The sequence below is a fragment of the Herpailurus yagouaroundi genome, unplaced genomic scaffold (genome assembly GCF_014898765.1).
Source record: "Herpailurus yagouaroundi ecotype Mexico unplaced genomic scaffold, PumYag 164, whole genome shotgun sequence".
Lineage (NCBI taxonomy): Eukaryota > Metazoa > Chordata > Mammalia > Carnivora > Felidae > Herpailurus > Herpailurus yagouaroundi.
Genome location: NW_024412405.1, coordinates 15,301,630 through 15,314,892, shown reverse-complemented (window position 1 = coordinate 15,314,892; position 13,263 = coordinate 15,301,630). Strand labels below are relative to the sequence as shown.

Genomic DNA, 13,263 nt, shown 5'->3' with positions numbered 1-13,263 from the left:
GAATATCCAAAGCAGGCTCCATGCTGTCGGTGTGGAGCCTGATGTGAGGCTCAGTCCCAGGAACTGTGAGATCATGACCTGAGCTGAAATCAAGATTCAGATGCTTAACTGACTGAGCCACCCAGGAACCCCTCATAATTCTGATTAAAATCCTACCAATGCTCATTTTTGCAGGAGAAAAGGGACTCTAGTGTTAATCTGAAAGCATCAAAAAATGCATAGAACTATAAAAAAATTTGGAGGAAATAAAGTAGCAATGAAATTGTATCATTAGGTATCAGAATATATTTTAAAACAAATACTAAAACAGCATGGCATTGCTATAAGAAACAGGCAATATACAGAGTAGCTATGTCATAGAGCATAACAAATATAATGAATATTTAATTGACTAGCCATCTGAAGGGAAAAAGATCTGATAGGCTCCTTACCTTTCATAATAATAAATTACATGAATTAAGAGTTTAAAATTAATGGATTAAAAGTTTAAGGTAAAATGAAAGGAAAAACTTTAGGAAAGCAACTGTAAAATTTAACATCTCTCATGCATGTTTGGAAAAACTATAAACACACACACCCACACACACAAAATTTGCCTACATAAAAATAAAAAGCCTTCTGTACATTAAAATTAATATAAAATATAACCAAATATTTTAAAAGGTTTCCAACAAACAAGGGAAGTACTGATATGAATTACTATATCTATATTACTGTTTAACATATAAATAGCTCTTTCAAAATTAGAGAAACAACTTTAATACTTTTGAAAGTACAGATAAATCAGGCAGTAAAACACACACTGGTACAAATAAATTAATAATTTCCTTCTGACTATCCACATCCTTTTGTATTAACTATGTAGAAGTAAAAAAATAAAGTTTTGAATAATACATTATAACAATGCAACTCTATACTCTGTATTACTGTAGTATTAATTTTTTATTCCCAGGTTATACATTCAGCTTAAAGAGATGGAGGCCAGGGTCACCTGGGTGACTTAGTAGGTTGGGCTTCCTTCCGACTCAATTTAGGACCAGGTCATGATCCCAGGGTCATGGGATCGAGCCCCACATTAGGATTCATTCTCTCTCTCTCTCTCTCTCTCTCTCTCTCTCTCTCTCAAAACAAATAAACTTAAAAAATAAAGAGAAGCGAAATAAATACACAATTTTGCATGTTTGAGAACACATTTTATGATTATATAAAACATATTTCATGTATTTTATGGTATTTTGATATAATTTATATTCTAAAATCAAAAGCTAATTGAGACAAAATACTGAAAGGACTTAACTACCAGCTCATTCAGTTTTTTCAATCCAGAGCACATGCTTTAATACAAATTTTTAATAATGAAGACATTGCTTATTATAAGAAATTTCTATTTCAACCCTCATCTCTTTTTATAAACCATACCTTTCACTAAAGGCTATTATTAACTTACCTTGAAGTAGCCTTCTTCAGCAGCTTTTTAATCTCATTAATTTTACAGGTGTGTTTTTTATGGATAACCACAAATGCATCACAACCATCTGGCGGGGGCTCATCAGCTGCAATCTAAGATTTCAAAGATTATATTTAGCTACAGTAGTTGATAATTACAATATAATCTTTAAAACTCATGCATTCCTTTGATTAAAATAACTCATCAACTACTATCAAGTTATTGCTCTAAGTAAAAAAATATCTACACTCAGAATCAAATACTTTAACAAAATCAACTTTATAGTAGGAAATACATGCTTCAAAGTTATTGAAAAAATTCCAAATTAAAACTTTCATTACTGTTCATGTCAATGATTTGTCCTCATAATCTCCTTATTCCACAGAACTATAAAATTATACAATATATTCAATTACAATCAATAACAATGATAATATAATCAATGATAGGCTACGGAACCAGGTATTGTAAGTTTGTAGATCCTTTGGAACCAAAGATACTCACATTAAGATAGATTTATGTATACTACCAGCATGCCTCTTTGTCAATTATAGTTTGGGTATTTTTACATACCTGTTGAAACATCTGAATAGTTGGTGAGTATGCCCTTATAGAGAAAGCAAACTTTAGGAGATTGATATGTAAATTGTCTAAGAATTGTCCAGCTTTCTTCAGGATTAAATTGTAATAAGAATAAGCAGATTCTATAAAAAAAATTCAAAATAAAAGGACATCATTTCATTTTCAATACATTGACACACCTCTACTGTAAAACTAATATATAATCATTTCTTAAGTTTGGTTATGGCTAGGGTTAGAGAAAAGTGGAAAATCAAGATCTGTTTTATTAACTTCATTTGGATCTACCAGTGAGGTACAATCAATGTAAGTCCAGGTAAAAATAATATTGTCAATCTATTTGGAAGATGCCAGCATATCAGATCAATTCACTCCAAGGTTATGGAGTTATAATAACAAGGAAAAGATACAGGCTCTACTTATCATTTAAGAGGAGACTATGAACAGCACGCAAAAATTGAAGAATATGATCGTTAATAAATTTTAAATGACATGTATAAATAAATTCTACTCAGATTTAGTGCACATAGCCAAAAGCAATTAGTATGTCCAGAATACTTTAGGAGACAGAATTTGAAACAGACCTTAAAGAAGAGAAAGGTCTTCTTGTATAGAATAACCTGAAGCTGGTTTCCTCTAAACCCATCTCCCAAGATCCTGAAGACACCAAAGAGAAGGATGAATCCTAGAATTTAAGAACTCTGACACCCCAGGGGAGACAGATCTTTCTGATGGAGAGGGCCAAGGAGAACAGAAGCTGAGAGCTACAGAGGGCCTGGTGACACTCTTGGAATAACCAGGGAAAGAACTATATTTTTGCCCTTTTCTTTTCTCTACACCACCTGAGGTGTACTTATCATCTGCACTGTTGCCACTGTGTCAGCCAGAGATGGTAAGGTAACAGCATAGCAGCTCAGGAGTCAACTGGCGCAGACGCCCATAAACTGGCCCCTAGACATTCCCTGGTCATGTCTTCTCTCCTTTACTCCTTGGCATTAAGCTATCAATTGATGGAAACTTCATTAAAAGAGCTGAGCTGGGGCAGACCCAGAGCTTCACTCACAGTTCCCAGGTGTGAAAAGGGAGGACAAAAGGGATGTGCAACTACAGACACCCTCCTGGGGGAGGAGGAAAGGGTACTGTCTGAATGGAGAAACTCTGGGGGTGGTGAGGGAGATTTGGGTGTTTGCTGACTGCTGTATTTACTGCTTGCTCAAAGGCGCTGGGCTCTCAACCCTTGCTTGGTTCCTCTCCTTAACTCAACCCATTCATGGTACAGGTGCCATCTTGACTTCTATGTTGCTCTATGGGAACTGGGGTTCAGGGAGCCAGCACAAATAATGTGGACATGGTGGGTACTGCTTTTTCTTTGAGTAATAAAGTCCTTTGCCTCTCGTCCAGGGTTTCAGGTCTTCTGTCAGTATCCACGAAACTAATCTGTTAGCTTGGAAATGGTAAAATCTCAGATCCTTCACAGTACGTGACAGATCAGAGATGGATTGCTGACAGAAACTTGGATTTTTGGAGGAGAAAAGACCCAGCTCCATGGGTCAAATTGACAGGATTAGAAGAAGCCCTTGTTAATTGATAGTGAACATACTGACAAAATAGTATGGTCAATCAGGCAAAAAGTAGTTCTCTACTTTGCCTATTATTGAAAAGAAAATAAGAGATTACAGTTCAAGAACTGGGCAGTACATTCAAAAATTTCCCCTAATCAAGTCTTAGTGGTTAATTCTCTTCCATGCAAGGGGACTTCCCTACCAGTGGTTCTGTCAGCTTCAAGTCCAACCCACTATGACAAGTACAAAGACCTATCTTGGATGAGGTAAGGTCTGACCTTCATCAGACAATAGGTACAGACACGCATATCTACATGGAGTGAAAAAGGAAGGAAATCTGTTACCAGTATGGACAGAAGGCCGGAAATGCATTAGAACTTTGGCTTGCCAAGCAGAGGACAGGGTGGAGTACGTAATGCAGAATTACAACCAACTTATGATTCAATCATTCATACGGTCTATTGTGCCAATCACAGATCCTTTCGAACAGGCCAGTAATAAGTCTCAAGAATTACTGTGATGGGTCCTGGCTGATAACAGAAAGCTGTGGACAACTGAGGAGATTTCCCTTGGTCAGTTATAAAGTCTTTCGGCTCGGATCCAGAAGTCTCATGTCTCATGTCTGATCCTTGAAACTGTGGGAAGCTAAGTTTTTGGCTTGCGAGTAAGATAAAAAGAAAACCTCAACCCCTTTACAGCTCTGGGTAAAAAGCTCAAGAGTGAGAGAACTAAAATACAGGGGGATATGAAAATTGTACTGAAAGAATGGAGGAAAGAACAAGAAAGGGTACCATAAAATACAGACTAAACTAGAGGTAACACCGAAGTAAAAAGAATTGGGAAAAACAGAAATACCAAATGCAGGGGAAAGGTGAACTGACAATGAATCAGAAATAAAGGGGAGAAAATGAAAAAAAGATCTGAGTAAATGACAGATATAGAAGTCAGGCCAAGGAGACCTATAGTATGTATAATTATATCCCCAACAGAGAATCAGGGGAATAGAACAGAACGAACAACAACGACGATACGAAACCCCGTAATTCAAGAAAACTGTCCAGAATTAAAAAGGAACAATGAATCTATATACCTAAGAATGAAGACTCAGAATGGTTAGCACTGCAGCATTTTCCAGTAAAACTATAGGACCTTAAAGTTAAAAACCTGAAGTACAAAATGCACACACACGTACATAGTCATGCATGTGAAGAACTCAAGGTCATCATTCCTAGGAGTTATTCATGAGGCATCAACTAGGGAGCAAACTTCACATAACCAAGAAATAATTGGAGGAAATGCAGCATCAAGTTTGAGGGTGAGCCCTGAATATACTTAACTAGAACAAGAATAACTGAAGGAGTGGAGGTTTACAGAAGACCTGGTCAACGATGCACGCTCCGGTGACACAGAAAAGCACACAACCAGCAAAACTGCCACAAAAGGGACATTAAGTGGAAAGTAACATAAAGTTGGAGATTCCTCACAAATACTATCTGGGAATGAAAGAATATCACCAAAGCCAACAGAGAACGTAGTCGAAGTTTATGTATACTTAAGAATACAAAGATAAAGACTAAGAATACTGGCGGACAAAATCAGATGGCAGTAAGGGGAAGAAAGGATTGCCAGCTGACTCATTACTGCTTATGGGGGACCAAGACACAATGCCCAGAGCTAGAGGGGGCTAACCACTCAGGGCCTTCACACGATGTTCCTTCTGTTTGAAATGCAGGAGGGTAGGCAGTGCATGTTCAGCCAACTCCTATTAGCACACCTTGGCTTAAATGCCATTGTTGTAGAAAGAGTTTTCTCTGACCTCCCCGCCCAGATCCTGTCATACACTCTGACAGGGCCGTACAATCTCTAGGTCAATTCTCAAAACTGTAATTAAAAATTATTTGTAACTTAATAATGCTGTCCCTTCCATTAAGCTATAAGCTGCGAATGCAGGAATCTTTTCTAGGCTTTCAATTGTACCTTTCTGCTCCTGGCACATAAAATAGGCCTTCAATACATTTCTGGAATATTTAAAAAATGAGGAAGTCTCTTCATTCTAGGCCATGATACTTTCCCAATATAGTACTTTTAAAGAGTTCTAGAATAGGTGTGCACATTCATTCCTACTTCTTTAACAAACTATACAGGATTTCTCAGGAAGTTATGGTTAGCTTCCCTCAAGAATAAAAAAGTAACACAAGTAAGACTCACCTTCAACAGTAAAAGCAGTACAGATTAGAGAAATTATCTTAAAAAAGACATAACAGCTGCAGGGCCAACAGAAAAATAGCCAAAATTAATATAATAACATAACTAAGACTATATCAATTGAACAGGGATCAGTCCTCCATGAAAACAGGGAAAATCATCAACAGAAACAAACGTGAGTAGTGCCTGTCAACTGAGATCAAGTTTTGTCACTGGTCACTGTCAAGGTCTCTAAGGGAGAGATGGATGTAGGTAGGGGTCAGGGATTTATAGAAAGTAAACATCTGTTATTTAGGCTTAACTTGTACCATCATCTCAATCGTGAGATGGAGGTGTTGGACTACTTCAGCTGAAGTTTTAAAATCACTGAATCCAGACTTACCAACCAACCTGCTGATAACAACTTCGCCCTTTCAATATCCTTCCTCTTTCTCTAGCCTCATGTTTTACTTGAACTTTGCCTATTGGCATTTAATATACATAAATCACTCTCACCTTTGGCGGGGGGGAAGAGGCAGCCTCCATAGCCTGCTACTGATTCATCTTATTTGCTTCACAATCTTCCCCACCTCCCCCCCACCCCGGGTAGAATTTAGTGATTGAACACTTAGATATACAATACCCGGTGTTCATCACGAGTTCATTCCATAATCCCCATCACCTATTTAACCCATCCCTCCACTCACCCCCCCCCCCCCCCCCCGTAACTTTATAGTTGAGTCTGTTTCTTGGTTTTCCTTTTTGTTTCCCCTATGTTTGTTTTCTTAAATTCCACATGAGTAAAATCATATGGTATTTGTCCTTTTCTGACTTACTGATTTAGCATAATACTCTCTAGCTCTATTCAGGTCATTGAAAAGGACAGGATTTCATTCTTTTTTATGGCTGAGTAATATTCCAGTGTGTGTGTGTGTGTGTGTGTGTGTGTGTGTGTGTGTGTGTGTGCGTGCGCGCACACATCTTTATCCATTTGTCAGTTGATGGACATTTGGGCTCTTTCCATAACTTGGCTATTGTTGATAATGTTGCCATAAACATTGGGGTGTATGTGCCCCTTCAAATTAGTATTTTTGTATTCTTTGGGTAAACACCTAGTAGTGCAGTTACAGGATTGCAAGGTAGTTCTATTTTTAATCTCCCCCCACCCCCAGTAGGCTTCACATCCAGAATGGAGCCCAGCATGGGGCTTGAACTCACAACCCTGATTATCAAGACCTGAGCTGAGATGATGAGACAGACTTAGCTTACAGAGAGATGAAGAGACTTAACTGACTGAGCCACCCAGGTGCCCCAGTTTTTAACTTTTTGAGGAATCTCCATTCCATTTTCCAGTTTGCATCCCTACCAACAGTGCAAGAGGGTTCACTTTCTCTGTATCCTTGCCAATACCCATCCTTCCCAAGTTGTTAATTTTAGCCATTCTGACTGGAGTGAGGGGATATGTCACTGTGGTTTTGATTTGTATTTCCCTGATGATGAGTGGGATGTTGAGCATCTTGTCATGCTTCGCAGTCAATTTTGAAAGACTTAATACTTATCTCTGGTTCGAACCTCAACTCATACCTCAACCTACCATGTTATTATACCAGTGAAACTACTAAGTCATCAATAATTTTTCTGTTGTTAAAAGCTTAATATTCACATTATTTGATCTGTCTATGCTATTTGATAACATCCATCACTTATCAATATTCTCCTGGCTTTCATGACAATGTGCTTTCTAGGTTTTCACCTGCCTCTACGGGTACTTCTAGTCTCTATCCTCTGGTTGGTTCTTAAACATTGATGTTCTTCAGGGTTCTGCCCTTGGGATTTATTTTCTTCTCCTTCTATACCTTCTCCCTATAACTTCAGTGACTCTCTTCATGTTGATAACTCCCAAATCCTACCCTTTAGCCTAGATTTTTACCACCTAAATCTCCGTCATCTATCACCTTATGGGAGATCTTCACTTGGATATTCGACAAGCATTTCAAATGTGACACATACAAACTGCAATCATCCTCCTATCCAAACCCAGTTCTCAGTTACAAGTAACTGAATTAGAAATGTCATAACATTTTCTGAAAATCTTTCCATTAAAATACATAAGCAACTTTACTTATGTAAAAACCGCAGAAATCTTCAAGGACTTTGAGAATGAGCTTCTTCTATGTGGAGCACATAAGTAAAAATAAATAGGGACTCTGGAATTAGATAAACCTTGGATGACATTTCTAACTCACCACACAAAACTCATAGGTTAGCTAATATCATGCCACTTGAATCTTGAAGCATTGACAAAAATAGAACTCTGTAGCAAAACCATCTAAAATGGTTGCAAAACCAGGCAATTCAATGTTTAAAAAGGTCTTAATTTGCTGACACATAATGTAACGTGTTCTCACTAAATGACATGGAAATAGCACCTGTATTCGAAATGTTAAATCTTCAACATTACAACTTTTTTAGACAAGTAGATCACCGGAATTATTCTTCAGTAAAGAGTATTTACAGGGTCTCATGGAGATTCAACAACCTAAAAAATTACAAGTAACTGAGGATTTAAAATGTTTCCTCTAGGATAATATCTTGGAAGTAAATTCAGTAAATCTGACAGTTGCTGACATATTTAACTCCTCATATACGCCATTCTCTCCTACACCTAACAACATCAGCAATGATGCAGCTTATGCACTTCATTCTTGCCATTATAAATGATTTTAACAGAATTATATCTTCAGTGTTAGTAATTCTTATTTAGTAGAATTTCTTTTAGGTTCAACCCTGAAATACACACCTCCTACATTATATGCTTGAAGCAGAGCTTACATATTCCTAAATTTATATTCCAACTTGTTAATAATCATCTGCCATCAGATTGTCCAGGCATGTCATTTCATTTAGCTAAAATATGTGGCTACATCTAAGCAACTTAAAGAGTTCAAAATTTGTAAAAATAATTTTCCAGATTGCTTCCCAATGGAAAATGGCACTGAATAAGGCTATAAGGTACATACTGAGAACCAAAGATTTGGGATAGTTGCATTTAGGAGCTTAGGTGAGAGACACAAAATTTGGTGGATTTTTTTTAAACTATCAGAATCTTACATATTAATCTAGCCTATTTTTACCTTAAATACCAAAACGAAAATTGTCAGGGCAAATACAAAGCCAGTCAATGACAGTTTCCCATTGATTTGCAAGTTGACTTCTAAGTGGTCAAAATTCCTCTGTGCATTCCACCCTCTCTCCTGCTTTCTTCCCTTCCCTACCACCTGGCTGTCCCTGTCTTCCAGACTCTACTCCTACACTCACCACTAGAAAGGCTGTCCTGCTCTCTCTAAAATAATAACTGCAAGCCCTTTTTCATGCACTTCCATGTCGTCCACATCCCGCGAAGCTCTTAACATTCTTCTGTTGTCCCCTTCACAATATTGTGGGGTCCAGGGACCATAGATCACATTTATTCATCTTTGTGTTCCCAGTATCTAAAGCAGTGCACAGTATCTCTTGTGACCCAAATAATGATAATAATGAAGCTTTTCAGTAATAAAAGTTTTTTTTAAAAAGCAAATTACTTGGTTTTGAAAATATTTCAGTTTAAAGTATCACTAAAGGCATGTCTGCTCTATTTTTTAAACCTATCTCATGAAATCATCAAATTGCTGAAATTCAAGGCCACTTGAGCCAAAAGGAGTCCAATAAATGAACACTTTTAAAATATTCAAAACTGTTGTTTCTCTTACATTTACACTCCAGAACAAAATTATAAACTAATCACCATAGTAAATTTTCTCTAAACTATTTAATCTCCATAGTAAGAAGTTCTCCCCATGTCTACCAGGCTAAAGAATTTGCTCTTGAGGGATCCACATTAATATTTATTCCATTCTCTGTAGAATCAGGAAAATAGCCTTCCTTTATAATAATTAATAATTAACCTTTTAACCTGTGCTGCTAAAACCTAATTTCATTATCTTTAATCTACTGACCTCTAAGAATACATTAATAAACACATGCCCATTCTAAAGACAGATGTATGTACACATTTGTAATATATATTCGTACATATTTAAAAAGCGGGAATCAGTAACTCTTCTAATAGTGAAATGAAAGCATACAGATTACCTGATTTGTTACAGGCAAGTATTAAAAAATCTCTTTAAGAGTTTACAAGTATTTTGGCAAAAAAAAAAAAATCACTACTAGATACAAAAGTAATACTATTTCATATAAATCTAGGTAAAAAGAAAGCCATAATTCAACAATTTCTATTTCTCTATTTCTATACACAAACACTGTCAATTATATGAATTTTCTTAAAATAAAGCGTTAAAACCTCTATTTTTTGGAAATGGATGCTTGGAATACAGGAAAACATCCAGGAAAACATCTTTTCAAATTTAATATTCAGATTTACTAACCCAATTAAGCATTTACACTTCACCCTTAATGTTAAAAATAGACATATCTAATGTATGCACATAAATCCAAACCTTTAAGTTATAATATGCACATCACCTACCTGTTTGCTTATAAATGGCTAATTCTTGTACAGTTTCCAAAAACTGCCAAAATTTTTCATTACTTTCTTCTGCCATAAATTCACTATTAAAATAAAAGTAATCAGTTAATAGATGGGAATGAGAAATGAAATGAGAAACTATACTTTAGAACCAAATTATAACTTATGGTTAAAAACCTCCAAAAATTAAAGTGACTTTCATTTTAATGAAGAGAACAAGTGGATGATTCTTACACAGATATCATTCTCAACAGACAAGCATATATTCATGACTGGAAAAGACTGTACAAGAAATCACTTTTGGCTTTTTCTCATTAGCTACAAGTAAAAAATGGATTTATTTTGTTTCTCCATGTGAAATACCACTGAGAAGTATAATTTTTTGTTTTTATTTTAATTCCAACACATAGTTATATTACTTTCAGGTGTACCATATAATGATTCAACAATTCTATACATTACTCAGTGCCCATCATGGGAAGTGAGTGTACTATTAATCCCCATCACCTACTTCACCCATCCCCCCAGCCACCTCCCCTCTGGTAACTAGGAGTTTGTTCTTTATAGTTAAGAGTCGGTTTCTTGGTTTTCCTTTTGGTTCCTCCTATGTTCGTTTGTTTTCTTCAACTCCACATGAGTGAAATCATAGGGTATTTGTCTTTCTGTGACTGACTTCACTTAGCATAATACTCTCCAGCTCCATCCATGTTACTGCAAATTACTGAGAAGTATAATTTAACCGTGATGGAGTATTATATAAAAGTAACACACACACACACACACAACCTGGTGTTCTATAAAAATTGGTTCTATAAACACTTTTTAAAAATATTGTCTAGGGGCATGTGGGTGGCTCAGTAGGTTAAATGTCTGACTTTGGCTCAGGTCATGATCTCACAGCTTGTGGGTTCGAGCCCTGCATCGGGCACTCTGTGGTCAGTGCAGAGCCAGTTTTGGATCCTTTGTCCCCCTCTCTCTTTGCCCCTCCGCAGCTCGCACTCTGTCTCTCTCAAATAAATAAACTAAGAAAAATGAAAAAAAAAAGTATTATCTAGGGATGCCTGGGTGGCTCAGTCAGATAAGCATCTGACTCTTAATTTCAGCTCAGATCATTATCTCCTGGTTCATGAGATCGAGTCTTGAGCTGGGCTCTATGCTGGCAGCATGGAACCTGCTTGGGATTCGCTCTCTCCCTCTCTCTCTGCCTCTCCCTCTGCTCACACTCTCTCAAACTTTAAAAAACAGTATTATCTATTATTTTTATTTTGTTACTTATTTATGTAGACAATCTTTTTATTATTTAGAAGAGAAAATACCATAATGAAAAAACGAATAGGAAGTTAGTGTATCGAATTAGGTCTTTGGCCTTGAATCCCAGACACTTCGATTTTTCCACAGAATGTAAGTCATAAAAAATGACCAAAGCCATTTAAAACCTCTGGAAATAATGAATTAAGTGAGAGGATATTCCGTTCTGTATAGAACAAAGCACAGGACACCCAAAGCAAGTAGATTCAACCGTTTAAACTAGAGAGGAACCAGGCACCAAACAGACAGTACAGATTTGTTATCACCCATCTTATCTTTCTCGCGAGTCTTGGTAAACTTTGATGCTTAATATGAATGGAAAGTACAAGGACATTCAAGACACATGCAAAGTAATTCTTGTGAGTTTGGTTACTAAAGAGAAAAACTGATTAATTCATCCACATAAACAGGACAAGCACTAGAATTCACAGCAATTGGTAAGTGGTTCTTGCTAGCAACGGTGTCCAACTCAATGGCATTAAAAAAAAAAAAAAAAAAGGAGAAGCTAAAAGCAGAGGAAATAATGGGATAAACAGAACGTGTGACCTGAAAAGGACAGGAATGGTACAAAACGTTAAGCAAAGCAGGGAGCACCACTTAATACCTAACTGATCTGCCTAGACATCTACAGACCTGTTCAGAGGCTGTGCAGCCACAGACATCAGTTTTATCAGGGGAAAGAATCAGCCAAAGAGAAAGTAATATGGGAGGTCCACAAACTTCTCGATGACAGAATTTACACATAGAAGTATAAGCCTTCAAAGACCTTGAGAAAGTCTTCGAATACACTTATTCCCTCAACATACCACTGCTCTCAGCACTTATGGAACTCTTCTAGAATTTACTTTCAGAGGCAATTTGCCAGGAACTCATCATTAATTTTAGAGAGAGAAATAACCTTGAGAGATCATCTAAATCAGCTCCTAGCCTTAAGTTTAAAAAAAGTAAAAAAAAAAAAAAAAAAAAAAGAAAAAACTGGCATTTTCAATTTGTTCACTTGTTTTATACATCTAGCTCCAAATAACTGTTTCCCAAAAAATTCTACCAGAGGAAAAAAAGTGATTTCTACAGAATATGTTTATATGTACAAAAGAGCTTGACAGCAGTTATAAGTAAAATTCTAAAAAATATTTTTGGCAAGAGCAACACCAGTGGAATAAATGCAGTTTAGATGTGGAAGTTACAGGTTATAAAAATTTACCCTCATCAGCCTGTAATCATCCCTAGCAAATAATACTAAATTATAAATTAGGTAGGGGACATACTCAGTCATCTTTGCTTCCTACACAGTACCCATCACAGGGCCATGCTCAAAATAGGCACTCAAATTTCTAGGCTGAACTAAAAGATTCAGAGGCAGGAGAGGCAGAGGCAGGAGAGGCAGAGGCAGGAGAGGCAGAGGCAGGAGAGGCAGAGGCAAGAGAGGCAGAGGCAAGAGAGGCAGAGGCAGGAGAGGCAGAGGCAGGAGAGGCAGAGGCAGGAGAGGCAGAGGCAGGAGAGGCAGAGGCAGGAGAGGCAGAGGATGGGGAGGGGCAGGGAGAAATTCCCATGAATGCTTTATATATATATATATACATATATACGTATATATATACATACGTATACATATATATACGTATATATATATATACGTATATATATGTGTGTGTGTGTGT

General features: G+C 36.8%; 1 protein-coding gene across 1 annotated transcript in view; it reads right to left on the bottom strand.

Moving 5' to 3' along the window:
* Positions 1–13,263, bottom strand: part of UGGT2 (UDP-glucose glycoprotein glucosyltransferase 2) — a 204,828-nt gene that overhangs the window by 179,428 nt on the left and 12,137 nt on the right. The window contains exons 2-4 of the mRNA XM_040487223.1: positions 10,301–10,383; positions 2,021–2,151; positions 1,448–1,560 (exon numbers count right to left, since the gene is read on the bottom strand). Coding sequence (XP_040343157.1) covers positions 1,448–1,560; positions 2,021–2,151; positions 10,301–10,383 — 327 coding nt within the window. The remainder of the gene's footprint in view (positions 1–1,447; positions 1,561–2,020; positions 2,152–10,300; positions 10,384–13,263) is intronic.